The following is a 25,886-nucleotide window of genomic DNA, read 5'->3' as shown; positions in this document are numbered from 1 at the left end:
AAAATGTTAACAAAAAATTATATATTTCTCTTATACTAAAATATAAAATAAACCTCCTACAACAAAAATACAATAAAAAAATATTTATATTATTATATTTAAATAGTGGAATAAATGATTTTTTATATAATATTTTTTTAATTTGAAATATAATATATATATATATATATATATATATATATATATATATATATATAATTAAATATTTTATTTTAAAAAATTCAATTCAGAAAGAAACAAAACTGCATGTTAAATAAAGATCAAAATTACCACTTGCAAATAATACATTCGATTAGTTCATTTCATATAAGCACAGAGATAAGGGTCCGCTTTGCATAACAAGAAACACGAACACATAACCATAAACTAGGCTGAAGGAATCATCCCCACATTCCAGGGGATTATCATAACCCTTGGAAGCCTACAAGGATTTAAAGATTACTTTTTCTTATCGGGAGTAATTGGATATGATCTTTTTCTTGTGAAAGATGATGTCCAGAATAATATAAATTTGAATATAGAAATATGTAGTTTATAGTTAGAGTTACGTGGGTGGTTTGGTATTGCTTTGTTGGTGGTTTTATTCCTTTTATTTTAAGTTTAATGGTTCATAATATTAGAGATTTGAATATCAAATAAATAAATATATGGTTTATAATTTTACTAAAAAATATAGATTTGAATATAGAAATATGTAGTTTATAGTTAGAGTTACGTGGGTGGTTTGGTATTGCTTTGTTGGTGGTTTTATTCCTTTTATTTTAAGTTTAATGGTTCATAATATTAGAGATTTGAATATCAAATAAATAAATATATGGTTTATAATTTTACTAAAAAAAAATTCTACTTCGAGTTTGTGTTTGATATTGATAGGTTGACTTGTGATAAAGTTAAAAGAGTAAATATCTGAAATAGAAACTAACCCATCTATTAAATGGAAAACGATATTCAAAATATAACAATTCCCATTATTAAAAAATTTCGGAAAAACTACCAAGTATTTAATGGTTAGTTCATTAGCAAGTATTAAATAAATACTTGGTTTTGTATTGAAGGTACCCTACATGATTATCCTATACAGCACAGATCTGAATCGAGAAATTCATGAATCAAGAAGCAGAGTAGTGGAAAGCAAAATAAAATCACAATAATTCCGTACCCAGATTTTGTGCATATACATCTTCAAGGGTGGCACAGAATGATACTCGAATACTTACGAGTTATCTTACCACTCAAGGAAACGCTGTCCCTTATTCAACTTCCCCGGAGAAGCTGCATTTAAAAACTTGGTCCATCTATAAGCTTCAAAACTTGCACCACTCAGTCCCAGTGAATCATTGACAGATGAATCTTTGCTTTCATTCACTTCAATATCCAACGATTTCAAATCTTTGGCGGGTCCATCCACTGCTTCAACAGAACCTTCATAGGAGAGAAAATGGATTATATGGGCTCCTCTGTTTCCATCTTCAACCAAAGCCATTCCATCAGCAGGCCCATTCTGAAGTGACCCAGCAGGAAGAAATACTGTATAGAGTGAAAATCCAACGTCAGTGATATGGGGTTTAACGGTAAGTTTCGTTGGGTGAAACCCATGAGACGGAGGTTCAAATCTCGTTGAGTATATGGCCTGTTGTGTCTTGGCTAGAAGAGTAGGCGACCCCAGAGTGGACGTCTCGGCTCTTGTTGAGGCATAAGTTAATTGCTATGTGTGGCTTGCAGGTTGTTGCACCTAGCCTAGGTTTATAGTGGCAGCCAGTTGGATTTGATCCTGGGCCTGCTCAGGATAACTCTCACCAGTTACCGATTATCCTAGTGTTAAAAAAAAAAAAAAAAAAAATCCAACGTCAGCATCCGCAACTGAAAAACTTGCGCTATCGGACAGTGAGATAGTTCTATAAACTTTTCCATCTGCGCCATTGTATAGTACAATTTTCAGCTTCGATAGATCCATGGAAGATCCCACAGCAACTTCAATAAACTGCAAAGGGGGGATTAAAGGATAAGAACATTTGTCCAAGATTTCCAATACCAGCATTGGAGAAGTGTTTACAGGGTCAAGCATTAGTTTCTTTGTTCCTATGTGGCCTTGCAGCACTTTTTTAGCCAGAGTCACATGTGAAACTATTGACAGCCCAACAAACTATACGAAATGAAAACCTATATATTCAACAAATAAAGATAACTGGTGTCCCTAATATTGTTCTGTGATATAAGTACTACTGTTGAATATAGGATTGAGGAAAATGATAAACGAAATCTAGGGTAGGATCTGGAATACTATAACGAAAATATTTATGTATAAAAGTAACTACCTCATTCTCATCCTTTCCCTTGTTCTCATAGTGTAACTCGTTTATCCAGGCAGTCATGCTTATTTTGTCGCGTACGAATGCTTTGTTGTTGATCTTAGGACCGCTTGGAACAGGTTCTTCTGGCCTAGAATGTCCCCATATAAGAGTTGCATATTCTGGATGATCCACGAAAGGATTTCGGTTGTGCTGGTATAATTTGCATATATTGTCATTACGCAACTGCTCTGACCTTGATGGTGGATCTACTTCATTCCACTCCAATAGGACAGAAAGAAGTCCCATTCGGGCATCTTCTGCAGGAAGCCAAATATAAAGGAAAACTGCTTGTATCACAGACATTTTCTGTTCACATGGTAAACGTTACAAAGTGCGTAATTGTATAACAAACATGCATTTGATCCATTCAAACAAGCAGATATTAAAAAACTAAAATGGTGATGACATCAATTTACAGGCAATCCAACCATAAAGCTTAAACAGGTCAGTACTTTATAAGTTTATAATGCACTTGGTTAACATTGTTTCCTTGAAACAACTCACGCAATCAGAAGCACATAATAATAAACACGATGTTAGCAAATATAATCCTCAAATTTCCGAGATACCAATTCCCTAATGATAGAAGTACTTGTTGCTAATTAGAATTTACAGAACATGTAATGGGGGGATTGATATTCATATGATTAAACTTCTATGAAAAATAGATGCACTTTATCCTATGCAGCAAGCAAACTTTGGATAAATCACATGTCCATGCTATTTATTTGTGCTAAGAATTAGAACAATCCAAGGGATTAGCTCAAAGAGTTGTTGTCAATGTTGTTGGCAATTTGGCTAATTCCATGCCAGAAATTGCTTGTTTTGAATCTCCCTGGTTAGTTACACTAATCTATGTGAGAATTTCTGAATCGAACAAGTCAGAAATCCTACTGCAGTAAACTGATTTGCATTACCTACTTGTGTTCCTCATTTAACAAGTTATTTTCAGAAATATTCAGAAAATATTAATACAAATACACCGCAGTCTACACCAATATACAGATCAAGTACTAAAAAAATAAATGAGACAATCATGCAAACGACACACTTATTTTTGGACTAAACATCCCCGGAAAAATCCAATGCGAGAAAACCGATGCAGTAGCTCTTAGGGTTTTCTATTATTAAGCAAAAGTTCTGAATATAAATGCCGGTTGCCCTCTCAACAAACCAGTGACAGAGAAATTCAATGACGGAAAACTTGAGTGAGTTTTACCTCACTTCACCCGGCAGATTCCGGCTGATCTGGCAACAAATCTGGTTGGCCCCGGCTACAACTGCGTTGCCCCTTCGTAGTAACTGCATGGGCCTACGTGGAACTCTCTAAGGCTTTGCATCAGCTCTTCTGCCCACTGCATCAGCGTTCCAGACTGTTCTGACAATTCCCAGCAGTTTCGGCTCTCTGCGTGGAAGGCAGCTTTCTCCCTCTGCGCTGGCCCTTCTGGCTCTGCATCAAGGCTACATGGGCCCAGACTGGCCCAACGTCAGCTCTCTTGGCTACTGTGTTGCCTCCAAGCTTTTCTCTGTCTCTCTATCTGTATTCCTGAACTATCACTACCCTTCAGCGACAAGATATCCCCAATCGATTTCCTTCCTGAGAACTTCTCATCTCAGAAAATCGATTTCCTCAATCCTTCTGTGTGTCCTCTCCAACTGACCCCAAACCTCCATTTATGCTTTTCTTGTTGAGAAATCAACGGTCGAGATGAAGTCATTAATCAACAGTTAAGATTAAATTAGACTTGATCCTTGTCTCTTAGAAGCTTCTTACCCATATTTTCATTAATAACCATTAATATTTTAATTTTCCTAAGTTTAGACTTAGAAACCCCATTAAAAATATTAATTATTTCAATAAAATACAATCCTGGTTAAATTTCTCCAAACGATTTCTGGGTCTTGGAGATCTCATGTGTTTTAGCCCCTTCACAAAATTTCAGAGTTAGAGCACATCTGATGCTACCCAAAAATCAACATTCCCTCTTCGCAAGGAATGTGCTCTAGCAATACTTCCTAGCAGAAGTATCATACTGATCCATGGCATCGGTCCTCTGTGCTACTGATGCTCAACCTACTATCATTCATCCACTACGTTGTTGCAATCTGTACTACTGCCCATGACACTGCCACTGTCACTGTTGCTTCTATACTGCAGCTCCCTCTCGATACGCTACATCATGTTGTCCATAGCACTGCCACTACTAATTGTTGCACTGCAACTCAGTTGCTGAGAAGTAAGCAACTGAAAAGCCACCCAAAAGCTGACACGCTGATCAGTGTGGATGCCCTGTGATGCTAAAGCTACCTATGCTACCAATCTATGTTGACCCTCTGATGTTATTGCATTGTTGTTGTATCTTCTTTGTGCCTCCCACACTGCTGCAACACTCTATTGCGCTACTTCAGACTTTGGCACACTCTAACTTTGCCACTGTTGCTCTATCATCCCTCGCACCAACTGACTCTTGTCATTCTACTACTGCCATTAAGGGCTTCTATAGCCGTATGTGATCCAAGAGTTTGGGCACCTCAAGGATCTTGCCCTCGTGTAATCCTCCCGACTACAGTTCAATATCGCCCCACCTCTTCTCTAGAGGTACATGAGCACTCATGGCGCAATCCTCATCATTGTCTTCTTTGTCAGGTTTCCCTGGAGCAGCCTTTGAGTCAGACTTTTCTTCTTTGCCCTTCATCTGAGGACACTACGTGGCAAAATGACCCATTTCTCCACATTTGAAGCCTCTGACTTTGGATATGTCCTTTTTCTTCCTCTTCTACTTCCCTTGTTGTTCTGCTGATGCAAGAGCTTCATCCTCCTCTTCCTCCTTGACTCTAATCCCTTTGCTGCTGCTTTCCACCTTGGTCAACCGTTTGATCTCTTCCTATCGAAGAGCTGCCCACATCTCCTCCCAACTGGGAAGAGAAGCTTTGCCGAACGTGCTTTGGACAAACGTTTCCCAGTCTTCAGTGACTGCATTCAGGGCAGTCCTGACCATAAATTTAGAATCTAGTTTAGCCCCTACGAAAGTTAGTTGGTCACGGATCTCTTGCAACCTGAGAAGGAAGGGATCAATTTCTTCTCCCTTTTGCATCTTAAACTATCTCAGCTAACTCTCAAGCAACATCGTTCGCTGAACGAAAGTTCCCTCGTACAATGTGGTCAGGGCCTCCCACATTTCCCTTGTTGTGTCCTTCTTAGCAATATGTGGGATCACATGATCCTTGACCCTATCCAAGATCATGCACTTTGCTTTAGCCTAAGCCTCCTTGTACTTCTTGAGAGGATCAACATCAACCAGAACAACAACCAGCTTCAAGCATAATATTTGATGCGATTTTTATCCAAAACTGCCAGGATCTTGGCCGTCCAGATGACGAAGTTGGATGCTCCATCCAACCTGTCCTGATCCCTCAGTTCGTTGACTACCATCTCTGCTCAAATGAATGTTGAACTGGTTCTCTTCTTCTTTCGTTGCTACCCCAACAAAACTCAGATCTGGATTTCTTTGGCGCTAGAAATCCTCTAAGGAACAAGCTCCCTCTGAATTTCGATTTCCTTCACGGAAATCTTTCTGCCAACCACTGTAGAACCACTCCTCTCTGATCTCTCTTTGCTGCTTCTCAACACTGCATTTAGATCTCTTGGCAAGAAATCTTCTGAGGAATTGATTCACTCTACTTTTCTTTTGCCCCACTAGGTTATGTTCTGCACCAACAGAATCATCACCCCACCAACAACTCCAGATGAAGTCTGTGCTGCACCTCTAGCCATGACAACTAGAAAAACAAGACTCAACAATGTCTGCGCTAGCCCAGCAATCACTGCACTACCCTCTACAGCAACAGTGTCACCAATCAGGTTGACACAGGCTCTGTGTGAGCCTCCCTTGGTGACTGCGTCACCCCTCCTCTGCTCTCGTAGCCAGAAACTGCGTTGTCTCTCAGGACAGTTGTCTTCAGCACAGATTTTCCTCTGTCCTTTCGCTGATGGCTTCAGTCCTCCTTGATCTGCAATCACTCCGATACCATGTGAAAATTTCTGAATCGAACAAGTCAGAAATCCTATTGCACTAAATTGATTTGCATTACCTACTTGTGTTCTTCATTTAACAAGTTATTTTTAGAAATATTCAGAAAATATTAATGTAAATACATTGCAGCCTACACCAATATACAAATCAAGTACTGAAAAAATAAATGAGACAATCATGCAAAGGACACACTTATTTTTGGACTAAACGTCCCCGGAAAAACCCAATGCGGGAAAATTGGTGCAGCAGCTCTGAGGGTTTTCTATTATTAAGCAAAAATTCTAAATACAAATGTTGGTTGCCTTCCCGACAAACCAATGATAGAGAAATACAATGACGGAAAACCTGAGTGAGTTTTACCTCACTTCACCCGGCAGATTCTGGCTGATTCGGCAGCAAATCTGGTTGGCCCCAGCTACAACTGCGCTGCCCCTTCGCAGTAACTGTGTGAGCCTGCATGGAGCTCTCTGAGGCTCTGCATTAGCTCTTCTGCCCACTGCGTCAGCTTCCCCGGCAGTTCCGGCTCTCTGCGTGGAAGGCAACTTTCTCCCTCTGCGTTGACCCTTTTGGCTCTGTGTCAAGGCTGCGTGGGCCCAGACTAGCACAGCGTCAGCTCTCCTGGCCATTGCGGTGCCTCCACAAGCTTCTCTCTGCCTCTTTGTTTGTATTCCCAAACTATCACTGCTCCTCAGTTGCAAGATCTCCCTAATCGATTTCCCTCCTGAGAACTTCTCAACTCAGAATATTGATTTTCTCACTCTCTAAAATTTGGGTACCAAAGAATAAGTGGTTCCCTAAGGCTTTGATCTTTGGCCTAGGGAAAAGTGTCCAAATTTATTTGTACTTTTCTCCTAAAGTGACTTTATATGTGGTAAAGTCAATTTAATTTAAAAGTGACTTTATGAGTGGTAAAGTTACATTCTAATTTAAAAGTGACTTTATAAGTGGTAAAGTTGCATTCTAATTTAAAGGTGACTTTATCAAAGTCAATGAAGAATTAGAAAGTGAAAAAATGACTATGGAAATAAAAGGCTACGTGGGTCTTTATTTAAGTGGATGAATTAAAAAATAGAAAGTGAGAATTAAATGCACATTTATTCTCATCCCTAGATCTAAATGAATCTCAGCCATTAGATCTTACGGTAACCCAAGAGGTCATTTAGAGAGTAAAAGGAGAAGAGAAGAAGAAAAAGATCATTCATTCTTTCATGAGCATCTGAGAGAAACAGAAGATAGTGCAAGGAGAAAATTTATAAGCAGTGAGGAAGTGGAGGAGAGCAGCGAGAAGACATTTCAGCAAATCTGGGTAGCAGCGTTTATTGGCACGCATCCCAAGGCAAAACTGTACAGCAGGAGAAAGGCACAGATATCGAGGAAGAGGGACAACAGTAAGGGCACAAATTTCGAGGCAATCGTATTGCTGAAATCCGTACAGTCCGTACAACAAGTTTTGAGCACGTTTTTTGAGGTTGGTCATACAGCGTTTAATGTTGTTTTATTGCTGGAAAATTTCTGCTTTGGCTGTTCGCTGATTGGCACGATTTTTGAGGTGGAATTCAAGCACAGAAATCGAGATAAGTTGTAATTTGTGGTTGCTGGAATTTTTACTGTGTATTTTAGTTTCTTTGTAAAAGCATTTTCAAAAATAAAGAAGAGCTCTCAAACTAGTTTTCCCCAAGAGTTGTAGGGGGTTTTTCCAGGGTCACATTGACCAAAATTCACTGTGCTATTTTCTGTGTGTGGCTGTCATAATTTTGCTGTGTTTTATTTCTGCAATTTTAACAGTTGTGAAATCTCTAAATTTGTGTTTTCAGAAAAATATTGTCATTTCCAGATTTTAGAATTTTTATCATGCTTGGATTTAAAACTAAATGCAAGGAGTGATAAGAAAAACTGATAACCGGAGTGGGGGTTGAAATTTATTCATGGTATCAGAGGTTGGTTGGCTGAAAAGTGCAGTTTGGGACAACAAAGTGAAAATTACAGCAAGCTGATTTTTACACAGAAAACAAAAACCTTTACCACAGATTTGAAAATTTCAGTTTGGTAGGACAATAAAACATGTCTTTGGGTTTGAGAGTTGAAGACAGGTTGGATGGGCAGAACAACTACAATGCATGGAAGGAGAGAATCTAGAGCATCTTTGAGGAAGCAGAAGTCTGGGGCATTATGGTAAATACCACACAGAACCCAGTAGTAGTACCTGCTGACCCTATACAATTGGCAAAGTTTAACAAAAAGAATGCTAAGACAAAAAGATTGATTCTGGAAGGAATCAAAGACCATGTCGTTCCTCATGTGACAGGAAAGACTTATGCACATGAGATGTGGACAGCCTTGACTAGTCTTTACTAGAGCTCAAAATTAAAACAGAAAAATGGTCCTAAAGGAGAAACTGAAGGCCATTAAAATGGCTAAGACTGACAGTGCTACAACATACCTCACAAAGATCACTTCAATGAGAGATGAGTTGGCAGCCATAGGTGAGATCATTGCACCCATTGAGTTGGTGAGGATTGCTTTGAATGGTCTTCCCAAGACTTGGGAGAATTTTGTGGATCGCATTGTTGCACGGGAAAACCTTCCCGATTGGGAGAGGTTGTGGGATGATTGCATTCAGAATGAGATCAGAAAGAACCATCTTGGGGCAGCCAAACAAGTGGAGGAAGATGACAATGTGGCATTGTTAGCAAGAGGCAATAAGGGCAAAGCAAAGAAGCAAGCTTCCAACAGTGGAGGCAAAGGCAAGCAACAGAACAAGGAGAAGGACTATTCCAAAGTCAAATGTTGGAATTGTCAAGAGTTGGGACACTATGCTGTTGTGTGTCTAGAGAAGAAGAACAAGAAATGGAAAGACAAACCCATGGCAGCTTTTGCGGAGATAGAGAGCTTCTCAGAGAGCTTTGATCGGGAGTTTGGGTTCATAGCTTGTGAGGCCACTAGTGCAAGATCACCTGCCATACAGGTTTAGAGGGAGTGTGCATTCCCCGCTACTAGTAGAGCATCTTCTAGTATTTGGTATGTTGGCAGTGGCGCTTCCTGCCACATGAAAAGAGTCAGAAAGTACTTCTCAAAGCTTTCAGAGGATGATACTGATATGGAGGTAGTACTTGGTGATGACAGCATGGTTAGAGCAGTCGATGTGGGGACATTAACATTTGATAGGGGACCTAAACCTCCCTTAAAAGTGTCAGATGTTCTATATGTGCCTGGAATGAAGAAGAACCTGATATTCATCTCAGCACTTGAGGACAGAGTGTATGACGTGTTGTTTAGGAGAGGGCAGGTTGTTGACTTATATGGGCCTGACCTAGGTTCGGAAGAGTTATTTAGCCAAACAAATCCTGCAGCTACCAGCCCTTTCGGCAACAACCCACGGAGCGCGGACTAAAGTATCACCCGAGGTAGCAGGGGAGGGTGCTGGAACTAGATTTCCGCACCCTTGGGATGTCTTGATGTGGTCTAGAGGGTTCGTGCACCGTTCTGTGGCTCGCACCACTATGCTCCACGTAGATCCGTACCTTTAATAGATATTTATACGCTGTTTACATATTAGATCTAACTTTTTATGGTCTTTAAGCAAACATTTAACAGAAATAACTAGTTCGCGCACCCAGAAAAGATACAAATTCACGTAGACTCATAAGTATTCGCGTATAGATTAAATAGTTATATCAACCATAAATTAGCCAGATCCACAATAATTCAGATTTAACACAGAATTTCTGAATCAACTTATCTTTATTGACTTTCTTCACCAATACATCCAGATCCGCCCTGCGCACTCAGCTGCAGGGGTTTGCGCACACAGCTACGAACTCTACTAGGCCTCTACGCACACAGCTGCAGAGCCTCTATCTATCTACTAACACCTTTGACTCGGACTTACAAATGCTTCAAGACTTCGCTTTTCAAAAACCCATTACCTTCTAGATCCAACACTACATACCAAAAAACTGATTTCTATCCATATTCCATAGAGCCTCGCTCTATTTATACATTCCCATGGTTCGCGGACCATGGGCAAGCCGACTTACTTCCTATTATTTTACATTATTTTTGGGCGGACAACCCTTTGACTTTACTCATTTACAATTCGCGCTCCGCGCACTTTGTGGAGTCCTTATCATACTTTTCCAAAACTTGCAGGCTTTAAGCCCCAAAACTCTTACGCTGGCCCTCTACTACCCAATAGTCCCCCAACACAATCATCGTGACTCGTCCCGAGTCACTCGGCTAGTGTGACAATCTTCTCACGGAGGTCGGACAGCAATTTCTGTGTTTCGCTGGTACTTGCAGCAAACTCATTCGCCATCTGTTGTACTTGTTCTACGCGTGCTGCCAACACATCAGTTTCTACTGTGGCTTCTTCTATAGGTGCATATTCCACCTCCATGTGTGCCACCTTTCACTCGATGGCAGTGGAAACCGCGAATGCCTCATCAATCCATGGCTGAAGGCGTTCTTTAATCACTGCTTCTGTTTGGCGGGCAACATCAGCTTGGATTTTCAGAGCCTGGGCCTCCTTCATCTTGGCCAAGCGCTGCGTAACCACAACCGTCTGCGCGGTCCCTCTCATATTAGCATAGGCTTGCTGGAGCTCTCGTGCCTTGGTTTCCAGTCGCTGTAGGGTAGGATCCTCCTGGAGTGAAGTGAGCGTCATGAGCGACTGAGTCAACAAGTCAGTGCATTAGTTCATAGAGCGTGTGATTTTTTTGCGACTGAAACTGATGAGGCTTTTGCGCTGCTCGGTGACCTCTGGTGGTGTCGAAGGTTGTGCTTGCAGCTTCAGCTCTGCAATCTGCATACTGAGTTCCAACTGAATCTTCGCGGCCTCCTCTTTTGCTGCACAGAACCCACTAGCCAGCTTGTGGATTCGTATGTCCATAGGTAAATCGGCTGCAATCTCCAGTTCAAGGACACGCGAACAGGCTTCCCCTACCACTTGCTCCACTTGTTGACTCTGTGCGACGGCTTCGTCCCGTTGGAGGCTCAACTGTTCGATATTAATTCGTTGTTCGCTGAGTACCTATTCCGTGCACCTCTCCCTGGCGTGGAGCTCCATCATGGCGCTGTCCTAGAGCTGGTACAAGCGTTCATGCGGGAGGGCAGCTAAATTGAGTCCCAACCCTGTAAGCCGTCCTACCACAGCTCTGTCCTCCTCATTTTCTGTTATCAATGCTCCTTCTGGAATCGCGATAGTATGGGCCAGTTGGGCCTTCAGCAACTACTCAGTGGCTGACATACCTATAACCCCATGAGTAGCAGTGGTTCCCATCTGCGTTGCCCGTGTCCCAAGTTCTTGCAGCCGAGCGCGGAGTTCCCCCAACACAAGTTGTTGCTCTGACATGGCATCTTGGGTGGCTTCGCGAACGGTGTCCCCCATGTCGCCTAGGTTGCCCTCCGTCAAGGTGGTCAATTCTCTGTCCCATTTAGACGCCTTGGCCTTCTTCCGCGGCTTTGGCCATTCTGTCGGCAACGACCATTTTAAGGGCGCATCCGTGGTGGTTGATGGTGTACCTTCCGCCCTTTTCTCCGTGGCTAGCTCTGTGGGCACCTTTTGATGAGTTTCATCCGTTGCAGCCGTTCCAGCGGGTGCTTTGGCCGTTGAAGTTTGTGCTGCTTCCCAGGCCGCGCAGACTTCCGCAGCGTGTTGTTCATTCCGCTTCTACTATGTGCGCGCTTCGCTGCAGCCTTCTGTGTCCTGATGGCGGCCTCATCATGCCCCACCACATCGGGTCCACGTTGTTCTGGTGGACAAGTATCTAATACTGCATCGATAGCTTCGTCAATGGCAATGAAAGGAAGTGTAGTCCAAGTTTGGTCGGGGTCCTTGCGTGCCCGAATGTAGACAAAGTGCATGTCTACTTTAAACTCAGCTATATGTTTCACACTATCATAGATTTCGGTGGACAACCAGGGTAGCTGGGTGACCCAGTGTCGAACGTCGGCCTCCATCAGTATCCAAAAAATCTTGATGCCCATGATTCTTTCAGCATCCCTGGTCGCCCAAAGCGACGCAAATCTGGCGGCTTCTGGCCAATCCTGGTCCAAGGAGGGAAACTGACTGTCTTCAGGTAGGTCAGTGGTAACTAGCACAATGGACAATAGCAGCCATGCATAGTGGAAGGTCTTTCCCTCCTCTTGGACCTCTCTACAGTTGGTCAGGAATTCTTCACAAAGGAACTGCGCCCAATTGAACCGTTCCCCAGTTGCGCATTCCTCAGCTAGCGCAATGATGACCGCGGGAACCTCGGTACCGTAGCATTTCCGCATCACTTTCCCGGCCAACAACTGGGTAGCAACACGAACTGCCCTGTCCGAGATATTATCAATAGCATACCCTCGCTGCCCTTTCTCCAGCTTATATTTCTTTTTCAGGGTTTCGGTCATCATCACATAGCTGCTCTTATCGATAATTTCCCTGGGGTCTCTTCCTTCGCCAGGAAGCAGGAAGATCCTATGTATGAGTTCTGGCGTGATTGATGGGTTTGCAAGCCATAAGTAGCTGTCATGTACCAGACACAGCAACTGTCTGATGACAATAGGGGGCCGGAGAAAGTGGGGAATGGAGAGGAGACAGAGCAACCTTGCATTCTCCACCTTTCGCAGCCATTCCTTTGGCTGAAGTGTCGTAACTGCCCCTTCTGCGCTTTGCTCCATTAATTCACTAGTCACCAAATGGGGAAATTTTGCCATATCTGCAAGGTCCCAGTCTTCAAATTTCATCGTCGCAATACGGCCAGTCACCGAGCTTTCAACCGGAACCCCTTTCGGAAGAGACGGGGTGGTGAGTATATTGTCAACGTCATCCAGATTGGGAGGGACCTTAGCCTTCCCTTTGCTTGGGGGAACATACTTGGGACAGCGCACTGGCTGGACAGTTTCCTCATCGGGGTTTACTTCTTCGACATATGTCGGGGATCCCTCATCCTCCTTGTCGCTTTCAATTGTAACAGTTTTTCCCTTTTCTTCCATTGTGAGCTTGCTAAAACGCGAATTTCGCGGCGACCGCCTCATTGGTCCTGGTATCTGGGGGTCCTTCCTGGTCCGCAGCGTCCTGGGTGATTTAGGAAGCTCGGCTGCCTGCGGCGTGGGATGTTGTGGACTTTCTGTGGTAGGGTTTAGTGAACTAAGGAATGTCTCTCGGTATTCCTTTGGCAGTGCCTGAAACCACGGGCTTTCCTTCAGTGCCTTGTCATTCATCTTGCTCCTTTCGACTCGAACCTAGGTTGTCCTATTCTGTGAGAGATCAAAATTTGTGGTATGCCCTTTTTCTTGCTGGATATATATAATTTCGAATTCAAAGTCGGCAGTTCGCCCCCCTCATGGCTCATTAATGCGAATTTGGCGGTTATCCTTATGCCTTAATTGCCCGCCGCCCGCTCCTCTATTTCTTAAATGGTACATCTTGTCATGAACAGTACTTGCAACGGTCGCCTTCCATCCCTTCCCCGCGGCAGTGCAGCCCCTGGTGCGCGGTTGCGTCCGATGTATTCGATCGTCCTCGTGTAGCTTTTCTGCAGCCTGTTTTATAGTCCCATGCCCTCTTCCAACTACGGGGAGCGCTAGGACTGGGCCTTCTACAGATAGTCAGGTGGGCGCACCCGTCGTGCAAGCCTTCCGCTTCCCTACTAGGCCGGGTTGCTAGCACCATGCGTATTCCTTTGAGTTATATGGCGTATCACAGTCGGTGTCTCCATGTGTCCTAGGGTGCAGGCGCAACCATGCTAGCAGGGTCGCAGCTTGTCCTAACAGAGTAGGAGAGCTGGCTAGGTCTGGTGCCGTCAATAGCTCTCGCACATTGGCTGCATGGGTGAGTTCTAATTTGATTTTATCAATCTCTTCATCTAGCTTCACACTTTTCTTTCGGAGTCTGGCCCCCGTTTTTGCTAACTCATGAAGTCTCATGTTGCCGCGCCGAACGGCTTCCCATAGCTGGCGAATCCTGTCACGCAGGTCTTCAGGTGCAGTGCGTTGGGGGAAATGGCCCCTCCGGCCGTGGATAGAGTTCCCTTGGCATACCCTGCTCTGGGTATGGTCGTATTGGCCCAGCGGACCCTTGCTACGCGCAGATTCAATTGGTGTGATGGTTGTGCAACATACGGTCGTGGTCTTTGTTGTAACCGGAGGGCTACCCTGCTCCAGTGCGCATGTCCTCCAATCCGTACATGGAACCGTCTTTTCTTTCTCAGCGTCCTTTGCGCGCACGGCGCTGCGTCCGATGCGGCATGCTACTTCTGGGCGACGATTAAGGTGCCAAGGTTGGCGAACTGCCCCATTGGTTGCGCCGCTATCTGCCGACCATTGCCTAACTTCAGTGGTCACACGCCACAATGATCTAATCATCATATTGCAGTTGAGTGTGGTGACTTTCTGCAATCTGTTCTGGCATCTTTCCATCTCCTCATCTGTATCTGATGTGTACGAACTATCGCGCTCCATTGCTGAGGGATTCACCCGACCCTAATCTTGCGCTATTAGCTGGTATATGCAATCTAGTTCCTCGTCATTGTCCTCATCGTGCACTGGCTCTATATAGCACTCTCGTTTAGCCGGGTCCAGCGGGACAATTACTCGTAATGACTTCTTTTCAAACGTCATTTTCCGCCTTTTTAAGTTGATGACCCCATTCATGTCTGTGGCCCAATCAATGCCTAGCAATGTAGGGTAGGAATTAGTGTCATCCACAACTTCTATGACCTCGAAGTCAGTCTGCGTGCTTACGCCTTCAATGTCCACTATCACCCCTTGCAGTCAGCCCATCGGTAGGATCTTTTGTTGGTTGGCCATCCTTAGCTGAATAGGAGACCACTGTAGTGCGGGCCTACCCATGCATTCCCACGTTTGCTTAGGTAGCACATTCGCATCCGATCCTAAGTCCAGAATGACCTGGTCCATCTCATACTCGCCGATTTGCGTTGTCATACACATCTCCCGTCCCGTGCGCAAAGCATGTCTTCCCAGTTTCCGAACTACGCGTGGCTCGCTCGACCCTGCGCACTTAGTGATCAGCTCTTGGAGTCCCTTAACGGCTGTATTGTCGCGCAACAGCTTCATACACGTCTCTAAAAAGGTAGTAAGCATAGAGGGATCCATCCCCGGCTCAATTGGATCCCTCCTACCTGGAGTAGAGACTTTCGTGAAGCTCTTCGGAGCTTCCTTAGGCATCTTCATCCCTTGTTCCAATTCCAATTTGAGTTCCCTTGCCGGGGTATCGCGACCCTTCGCACTTTTTGTAAATTCTATCCGCGCACCTTCTCCTATGGGTGCGCCACTCCTCAATACCATATTTATGCTGGGGTCTTCTTCGCGTGGCTCCGATCTCATCATTTGGACATTTTGAGTTGGAGTGGGCTGTAATACTCCTTTTTCACACATCTGGGAAATTAACGTCAGGCAATCTATCATTTCATGGTCGAACTGCTCAGAGTATGGGCAAGATACTCGCGAGCGTAGTGTCCTGGCCCTCCGCAGTTATAACATATCAGTTGTCCGCGCCCCCGCCCAGGCCCCATTCCTCTTCCTCAGCCACGTCCTTGAAATCCCCCGTGTGGCCCTACGGCTAGGTCGAACCCTCATGCTTTAGTTTGTACCCGATAAGCTGGGGTCCTCTCCATCATCAAGTCGTAGCTCCGACAAGTTCGCTCATCATGACCTACCAATCTACAAAAGTTGCAATACAGCTATTGCGGGGTCTGGGTATACTTCTGCAACAGGTGGCAATTGTCCGTTGCATGCTTTCCCCCCACTTGACAAATCGCGCACCAGAGCGCGGATGCCACACTTGGCCCTGCTTGTACCTCCAGTTTTAGTGGCATCGGGCCCCCCTTGCCAGATAGTTTGTGAAGACTGGGCAATGGTCCTTGTCGTGTGCTTGACTTTTGCATTTAATACATCCCACCTCTGTACGCACCTCTGATCGGGTCGCCCTTTCTTGCTTCAAGCTTTGCATTTCTAAGCTCAGATTTTGTAGTTGCGCATGGATTTGTTAAACTCCCAACCCCGGATCCTGTATTGGGGTTTCATGCAATCTCATCGCGGTTTCTAATGCTTCGGCTTGGGTTGAGATCTTTTGCTGTGATAGCGTCGTCCTCAGATGTGGTGTCAATGACGCCACAAACCACGCGCAATGTTGCGCATCCGTCAATGTCATGTTAGCCTCGCGAATTGTGCTTTTTAACCTCTGATCCAGATCCCACAGGGTTTCACCCAGTAGCATCACTATCTCTTTGAACCCAATGACCGACTGTGTCTCTAATTTTGGCCAACCAAATTCTTTGTTCAATGCGTCCTGGATCGCCGCTATTCCCGCATTTAGATGATCACTTGAGTACTTTATATACCATGTCAACATGCGGTCCTGCAGCGCGCTAACCAGGGTAGCCTTTTTGATGTTATCATCCGTTATGCCTTGGGCTTCCCACACATTCCTTACCACAAACCAAAACTAACCTGGTTCCTCATTTCCTGCACCCTTAAATACCAGCAATTTGACTGCGCTTGCCATCCCAACCTTCGGTGGTGGTGGAGGTGGAGGTGGAGTGGGTGAAGATGGATTTGATGTTGGTGAAGTAGGAGATGGCGTAGACGAAGGTGGTATCAGTGACAAGCGCCCGTTAATCAACCGGACTGCGCTTCTTAGGGAGAACCTCGTGATCCTCCTCGCTTTCCCATGAAATGGAAATTAGCGGACTATTCTCTAATCCTTCGGTTCCTTGGTAGCCTCTTCCACTCCGCGTTACGCCAGACATCAATAAATGTGCATAATCTGTTTTTCACACAACAACATCTTAATCCAAGTATTCAATGATTTGATGTACCTACCCCGCGGTCCTTGGAGAAAGTGCCTTTCTACTTCACTATAGCTCACGGTTGTGTCTATTGCAAACTCAGTAATAAACCCTCCTATTACCCGATCCAACCAGTGATCTACTGCGCGTGCGATTTTATCTTCGGAGGCTTCTAGCCTACGCACCAATTCTGGAGTCCACACAAGAGGTTGATCTAGTCTGCACCTTCCCCCACTGTCAGCTAGCCTCGCGGTTCACTCGTACAACTCTATTGGGAATGTTACGACGAAGATTTCGTGGATATCTGTGTATATGTACCAATCTAACCACCTTTCCTCCGATATCCGCGGGTTTCTGTTTTTCTGAACCGTGAACTCATGAAGCTTTTGATCCAACCAATCTTCAAGCTCTTTCTTTGTAGGATTCCAGTTTTCCGACATTAGACATCCCTTAGGCAGATCCCAGTCCCGGCAACGGAACCATTTGTTGGCTTATATGGGCCTGACCCAGGTTCAGAAGAGTTATTTAGCCAAACAAATCTCACATCTACCAGCCCTTTCAGCAACAGCCCGCGGAGCGCGGACTAAAGTCTCACCCGAGGTAGCAGGGGAGGGTGCTGGAACCAAGTTTTCGCACCCTTGGGATGTCTTAATGTGGTCTGGAGGGTTCACGCACCGTTTTGTGGCTCGCACCACTCTGCTCCGCGTAGATCCAGACCTTTAATACTTATTTATACGATGTTTACATATTAGATCTAACTTTTTATGGTCTTTAAGCAAACATTTAACAGAAATAACTAGTTTGCGCACCCAGAAAAGATACAGATTCACATAGACTCATAAGTATTTGCATATAGATTAAACAGTTATATCAACCATAAATTAGCCAGATCCGCAATAATTCAGATTTAACACAGAATTTCTGAATCAACTTATCTTTATTTACTTTCTTCACCAATACATCCAAATCCACCCTGCGCACTCAGCTGCAAGGGTCCGCGTACACAGCTGCGGACTCTGCTAGGCCTTTGCGCACACAGCTGCAAAGCCTCTATGTATCTACTAACACCCTTGACTCGAACTTACAAATGCTTCAAGACTTCGCTTTTCAAAAACCCATTACCTTCCAGATCCAAAAGTACATACCAAAAAACTGACTTCTATCCATAGAGCCTCGCTTTATTTATACATTCCCATGGTCCGCAGACCATGGGCAAGCCGACTTACTTCCTATTATTTTACATTATTTTTGGGCAGACAACCCTTTGACTTGACTCCTTTACAATTCGCGCTCCGCGCACTTCGCGGAGTCCTTAGCATACTTTTCCAAAAATTGCAGGCTTTAAGCCCCAAAACTATTACGCTGGCCCTCTGCTACCCAACACAGGTGCTTATATATCCTAGGAAAACTCCAACTTCTTCAGCTAAAGAGATTGGTGTGCGCCATGCCAAAGTGTACAAGTTCTCATTCTAGCCTCTGATGGCATTGAATAGCAACACCCGAGACAGGACTGACCGTAGATCTAGCAGTTCAGAGTTGTGTGAGATTTGACACCGCAAGATGGGGCAAATGTATCATGGGGCAAATGTATCACTGGTGTGCCAGATTTCAGTTCTGATCACCATGATGTATGCAGAGGATGTGTTATGGGGAAGTTTGTCAGATCCCCTTTTCTTAGCAGTGACAGCAGAGCAACCGGGATCCTTGACTTGATTCATACCGATGTGAGTGGTCGGATTTCTCATGTATCCTTGAGTGGCTATGAGTACTATGTTTTATTCATTGATGACCACTCCAGGAAGACTTGGATTTATTTCTTAAAGACCAAGAGTGAGGTCTTCAAGCGGTTTCAAGAGTTCAAAGCTCTTGTGGAGACCCAGACAAGTAGGAAGATCAAGGTCCTCATGTCGGACAATGGAGGGGAGTATACCCTTGGTGAGTTTGTCTTGTGCTGAGGCAGCATTAAGAGGGAGTTCACAGTTCCTTACTACCACCAGCAAAATGGGGTTGCAGAGAGGAAGGACAGATCCATTGCAGAAACTGCCAAAGCCATGCTTCATGATCAGGGGTTACCTTTATTTTTGTGGGCAGAGACCTGCAACACCGCTGTGTACTTACAAAACAGGGGCCCACATCATGCCTTGGGGAATGTGACTCCGGAGGAGGCTTTTTCTGGGAAGAAGGCTGATGTTGGGCACTTTCGTATCTTTGGGTGCCTTACATATTCCTATGTCCCCAAGGAGAACAGGACCAAGCTAGAGCCCACTGCAAACAAGGGCATCTTTGTGGGTTGTAGCGAGACCTCGAAAGCTTATCGGATTTATATTCCTATGCAGAGGAAAGAGCTTGTCAGGTGGGATGTGAAGTTCGAGGAGGAGAAAGCTTTCAAGAGGTCACGGGAGTTAGAGTATCCAGAGTCACCAGACCCTTAGTAGCAGATGAGTCAGTCACAGGGATCCAGTGGTCAAGGATTAGGAGGTACATTGATTACAGTGTCAGGTCCATCAGTGAGCAGTGGCTCTCAGAGTCAAGTGGGTGGTTCTTCATGCAGCATGTAGGGAAGTCCGCAGAGCAGTTCACAGGGTAGGCCACTAATGGATGTTCACACGGTACTTCGGCATCTACAAGCACAGATTCAGGCATGAGGTCAATTGGCAATCCTTCAGGAGTTCAGGCTTCTGATGATGATGAGGATTCTTTCACTCCAGTGGGAGAAGTATGCTCAGGGAAGAGGAAGCCCAAGTGGCTTCAAGATACCTTGCGCGAGGCCACATCAGTCGCTAGGCCAAATAGACAAGGTAGAGAGAGTAAACCACCTAAGCGGTTCTGTAGTTACATGGCATTGGTAATAAGCATTATTGACTTCGAGCCTTCTAGTTATGAGGAGGCAGCCAACCAGTAGGTCTGGAGAGAGGCCATGATGGAGGAGTATTCTTCTATTATGAAGAACGATGTTTGGGAGGTAGTGCCAAGGCTTGAAGGTAAATCAGTTGTTACTTTCAGATGGCTATACAAGAGAAAGCATGCTGCAGATGGCAGCATCGAGAAGTTTAAAGCTCGATTTGTGGCGAAAGGGTTCTCACATGTAGAGGGAGTTGACTATGAGGAGACCTTCGCTCCCATAGCTCGGTATACATCTATTCGCTCCATTATATCGATTGCAGCAAAGATGGGTTGGAAGATCCACCAGATGGATGTGAAGACCGCATTTCTCAATGGCTTCATTCAGGAGGAGGTTTATATTGAGCAGTCGCAAGGTTTTGAGGTGCATGGGAAGGAGTCCCATGTATGCAGATTGAAAAAGGCACTCTATGGCCTGAAGAAAGCTCCTAGAGCTTGGTACTCTAGGATTGATACATACTTGCAGCAGTTGGGTTTCACAAAGAGTGAGGCTGATCTGAACCTATACTTCATTGTGGTGGGTGAGGAGCCTCTCATTCTGGTGTTGTATGTTGATGACTTAATCATCACTGGTGTAGAGAGACTCATTGAGGGTTGCAAGAGAGATCTTGCTTCAGAGTTTGAGATGAAGGATATCGGCTTGATGCATTATTTTCTGGGATTGGAGGTGTGGTAGGAGGAGGGGCATTTCTTCCTGGGACAAGGGAAGTACATTGTGGATATTCTTAGCAGATTTCACATGGAGGACTACAAACCTATGTCTACACCTATGATCACTAACTGGAAGAAGCTTCACGCTTCTGATTCCGAGTTGGTGGATCCTACTCTATACAGACAGCTGATTGGCTGTCTAATGTATTTGGTCAACATTCGACCAAATATATGTTTTGCAGTTAACACTATGAGTCAAGTCATGTGTGAGCCCAGGGGAGTGCACTAGATGGCTGCAAAACACATTCGTCGTTACTTGCAGGAGGCTGTGGATTTTGGTCTGGATTATAGACAGCGTGATGGAGTGAGACTGGTAGGGTACACGGATTCAGATTGGGCAGGTTGTGCTTCAGATAGGAGGAGTAATTCCGGGTGTTGTTTTGGGTTGAGTTCGGCAGTTGTGTCGTGGATCAGTCAGAAACAACAGTCAGTTGCATTGAGCTCAGTTGAGGCAGAGTATATGGCTGCTAGTTTGGCTAGTTGTGAGGCCATATGGCTTCGCAAGATGTTGTTTGGTCTATTTGGTCAGACATCGAGACCTTCAGTAATTTATTGTGATAATTAGAGTTGCGTAAAACTCACGGAGAATCCAGTTTTTCATGACAGGTCAAAGCATATTGAGATCAAGTATCACTTCATTAGAGACTATGTCCAAAAGGGAGCTATCAAGCTTGAATACATTTCCACGAATGAGTAGGTAGCGGACATTTTCACCAAAGCCTTACCACGAGGCAAGCATGTCTACTTCAAAGACAAGATGGGAGTGGTGAGAAACACTTTCCTCGGTAAGAGGGAGTGTTAAAATTTCGATACCAAAGGACAAGTGGTTCCCTAACGCTTTGATCTTTGGCTTAGGGAAAAGTGTCCAAATTTATTTGTAATTTTCTCCTAAAGTGACTTTATAAGTAGTAAAGTCAATTTAATTTAAAAGTGACTTTATGAGTGGTAAAGTTACATTCTAATTTAAAAGTGACTTTATAAGTGGTAAAGTTACATTCTAATGTGAAGGTGACTTTATTAAAGTCAAAGAAAAATTAGAAAGTGAAAAAGTGACTATGGAAATGAAAGGCTAAGTGGGCCTTTATTTAAATGGGTGAGTTAAAAAATAGAAAGTGAGAATTAAATGCACATTTATTCTCATCCCGAGATCTAAATGAATTTCAGCCTTAGATATTAGGGTAACCCAAGAGGCCATTTAGAGAGTAAAAGGAGAAGAAAAGAGGAAAAAATCATTCATTCTTTCATGAGCATTTGAGAGAAAGAGAAGAGAGAGCAAGGAGAAAATTTCTGAGCAATGGGGAAGTGAAGGAGAGCAGCAAAAAGACATTTCAGCAAATCTGGGCAGCAACATTTATTGGAACGCATCCCAAGGCAAAACTGTACAACAGGAAAAAGACAGATATTGAAAAAGAGGGACAGCAGCAAGGGCACGAATTTCGAGGCAGTCGTACTACTGAAATCCATATGGTCTGTACAGCAAGTTCTGGGCATGCTTTTCGAGACTAGACGTACAACCTTTAATGTTGTTTTATAGCTAGAAAATTTCTATTTTGGCTGTTTTCTGATTGGCACGATTTTCGAGGTGGAGTTCAAGCACGGAAATCGAGATAAGTTGTAATTTGTGGTTGCTGGAATTTTTACAGTGTATTTCAGTTTCTTTGTAAAAGCATTTTCAGAAATAAAGAAGAGCTCTCAAACTGGTTTTCCCCAAGAGTTGTAGGGGGTTTTTCCAAGGTCACATTGACCAAAAATCACTGTGTTATTTTATGTGGCTGTCATAATTTTGTTATGTTTTATTTCTACAATTTCAGCAGTTGTGCAATCTCTAAATTTGTGCTTTTAAAAAAATATTGTCATTTCTAGATTTTAGAGTTTTATCATGCTTGGATTTAAAACTAAATGCATGGAGTGATAAGGAACACTGATAACCAGAGTGGGGGTTGAAATTTTTTCATGTGTGTCTTCTCCAACTGACCCCAAGTCTCCATATATACCTTTTTTGTTGAGAAATCAGCAACCGAGATTAAGTCTCTAATCAACGGTTATGATTAAATTAGACTTGATCCTCATCTCTTAGAAGCTTCTCACCCATATTTTCATTAATACCCATTAATATTTTAATTTTCCTAAGTTTAAACTTAAGAATCCCATTAAAAATATTAATTATTTTAATAAAATACAATCCGGGTGGAATTTCTCCAAACGATTTCTGAGTCTTGGAGATCTCATGTGTTCTAGGCCCTCCACAAAATTTCAGAGCTAGAGCATATCCGATGCTACCCAAAAATCGACAATCTACACTAGTGGTTTTAATATGGGTGTCATCCATATGCGGAAAAGCATCCCTTGTGCTTCTCTACAAGGTTTTCCTTGAAAAATGGTTAGAGTTATGAGACAATCCAAGCATAAATCTTAAGTAGATTGGCACTTCGTAATCGACATTATTGTTTCCTTAAAACTTAAAAACAGCAATACACCTCAACATAATAATGATAGAACTACAAGTACCTGTAGCTAATTCAAACATAGTAGTAAGCTATATGTACAGAATACTTTCCATTTAACTGGGAGAATGATATATATTATAACTGAAGAAAATTGAGCTTTGCACCTTTTTGTTCCATTTCCATGTCAACCAAGCAAAATCTAAGTTTGGCCATATGCTGATGCTGATTATGCAACCCAGTATGATTGATCAACTATATTCAGCGATACTGTGCTCATAAAGATAAGTGAGAGACAACACATATCACAACAAAAACTTCAATGTACTTGAGAAGCCCACATCATTTGTGTGACCAGACGCATTACCATTATGCAATAACTGTGTGTCAGTAGACTTATATCCAAGGTTCTCTTTATCAATCAAGCACTGATAACGGGAGACCCAAAAAGAGTTGATCTGAATGATGCTGTCAAGATATTCTTAACCCGGTTAGCCAAAGCCAGTATTCCATGGAAAAACACTTTTTCCAGGTATCTAAAAAATTTCTACCATTGTATAATAATCTCACAGAATATATTTTCATTTCTAATTGTTCAGTAACTGTACATAAATGCATGGTAGAGCTTCACCCCCCAAACTAGGCAAGGTGGGAAAGCATCTCGTATAACCCCCTAATACAAACTGTCCATTGGATAACTAACAAAATATCCGATGTAAATAGGATATAGGGTTAACAAAATCCATCAAGGATAGAAAATATACTATAATATGATGGTTACAAGCTTACAAGTGCTTCATAACCAATGGTTTAAAGTTGGAATTGGCCTAGGGTCAGATCAGAATCGATAAAGGATCAGGCTGGACATGAATTGGAATCACTTTGACGACTCAATTTATGAACAGGTTTACTAAAAAAATACAAAAGATGAAAATTTTAATAACATATAATATGTATTCATGTATATCAGTGTAAATCCAAACTATTAGAGAACAAATATGCAAAGTCTGCTCATGTATATAGTATATACCATGTAAGGGTGAATGTAGCAAATGGCACAAGTGCAATACATATCCAAAACAAAATACATAAACAACGAGGCTCTAAATGGTCTCTAGAATGCAAAGAACAGCATACCAGAAGTTACTGTATATTAATGGTCAATGTGATCGATCATCACCATTGCTGGAAATGGGATCTTAGCATGAAATACAGCATCATGCTCTAGCTTGAACTCAATGGACTCCTCAAGGACATATATAGTACTAGTAGAAGTGTGGCTAGTGCCTGCCATGCTTGGTGATACTAGTGGAACATTATCCAAATCCATCCACCCCAAGTCTTCAGCATTAAATTCTATCAAGTGAGTCGCCTCTACCCATTCTAACGATGGATAAATATCATCCAAGACAATGAGATTCATATCATATTTTGTTCTCAACAGCTGGTTCCACCCAATGTTCCACCAAGACTTCGGTGCAGGGAGACATGGGTGTGGGGAGATGCACAGGGGGGACGTGTGGGAGTACCCTCAAATTTTAGGGAAATTTCGGGGGTGCTGGGGGACGTCGGGGTGTATATATATATATATATATATATATATATATATAGATAGATAATTCAAGTTCATATTCATTGTTCAATAATGAAAGCATAAATATTAAATAGACTAATAGTAATATGGATACCAATACATTGAAAATTGAAATTTGATCCACACATAAAATTTAAATTCATAATTGAATTAAATAATGACATACATTGATCCATCCTCATCATTCATTTTGATACATACATCATTCATATGACATACTCATTATTCATCCATACCATGAGATTCAATAAAAAAAATCAATAATGAAATATTCAAATACATTGATCCATATCATTCATCATTCATCATTCTACAATCTACATTGATTTAAAAATTAAATTCATCATTCATCATTCTAGAATCTAAATTGAAAGCAAAACATACTAGTATATTACCATATACTATATACTAGATACTGAAGTTTTGAGGGGGGACGCCCAGATGCACCCCTTTTGGGGAGTCTCATCCCCCACACTAGGGAAACGCACCCCCTTGCATCTCCCCAAGACTCCCCAAAAAGGGTGTGTGGGGAAACACACCCCCAATAGACTCCCCGTCCCAGGTGCATGGGGTGCGAGGGGGGCGTGCACTCGACCCTGGGGAACGCATCCCCGTGGAATACTGGTTCCACCTCAGCCATATGTTGCACTACATGAATATTAGATCTGTTGACACCTAATCTGAAAAGATTAGGATTATTGTAAATAGTTTCAGTTATGCATTAGAGAAAACCAAGAGACCTTGGAATTGGAATCCCAAGAGTCTCTCCACTCACGTATATATTCATGAACTGAGTAATGCAAGAAACAAGTTAATTAGTGGAGTTACCCTCCTGGCCCGACATGGTATCAGAGCTACAGGTTCCATTTAGTGTTTTCCACTATGTAACTCCTACTACATTCCCGACTCTGTTCTTTGTCCTTTGTCCGCTCAAATTTAGTTTCAGATTCTGAATCTCAAATCTATGTGCGCACTGTCTCCTCTTATACGTTGAATTAAACTCATGGCACTGTGTTTGGTTGAATGCTAGTCAAAATTCTTGGATGCTTTATCACGCT

The 25,886-nt window shown here is 43.1% G+C and overlaps 1 protein-coding gene across 3 annotated transcripts in view; it reads right to left on the bottom strand.

Annotated features, from left to right (window-relative positions):
• Positions 1-890: 890 nt before the first annotated feature.
• LOC149241800 (uncharacterized) overlaps positions 891-25,886 on the bottom strand; it is a 253,403-nt gene continuing 228,407 nt past the window's right edge. For 2 of the 3 annotated variants that reach the window (XM_089367592.1, XM_089367591.1), the window contains exons 8-10: positions 2,316-2,608; positions 1,852-1,981; positions 891-1,554 (exon numbers count right to left, since the gene is read on the bottom strand). In XM_089367592.1, coding sequence (XP_089223718.1) covers positions 1,226-1,554; positions 1,852-1,981; positions 2,316-2,608 — 752 coding nt within the window. In that variant the 3' untranslated portion in view covers positions 891-1,225. Of the gene's footprint in view, positions 1,555-1,851; positions 1,982-2,315; positions 2,658-25,886 lie in introns of all 3 variants that reach the window. The other variant, XM_089367593.1, reaches the window with a different exon arrangement.

This window comes from Pinus tabuliformis, chromosome 8, assembly GCF_031772625.1.
Source record: "Pinus tabuliformis cultivar Carrire ecotype Pingquan chromosome 8, CPIR1, whole genome shotgun sequence".
Classification (NCBI taxonomy): Eukaryota; Viridiplantae; Streptophyta; class Pinopsida; order Pinales; family Pinaceae; genus Pinus; species Pinus tabuliformis.
This window is presented reverse-complemented; position numbering and strand designations above follow the sequence as displayed.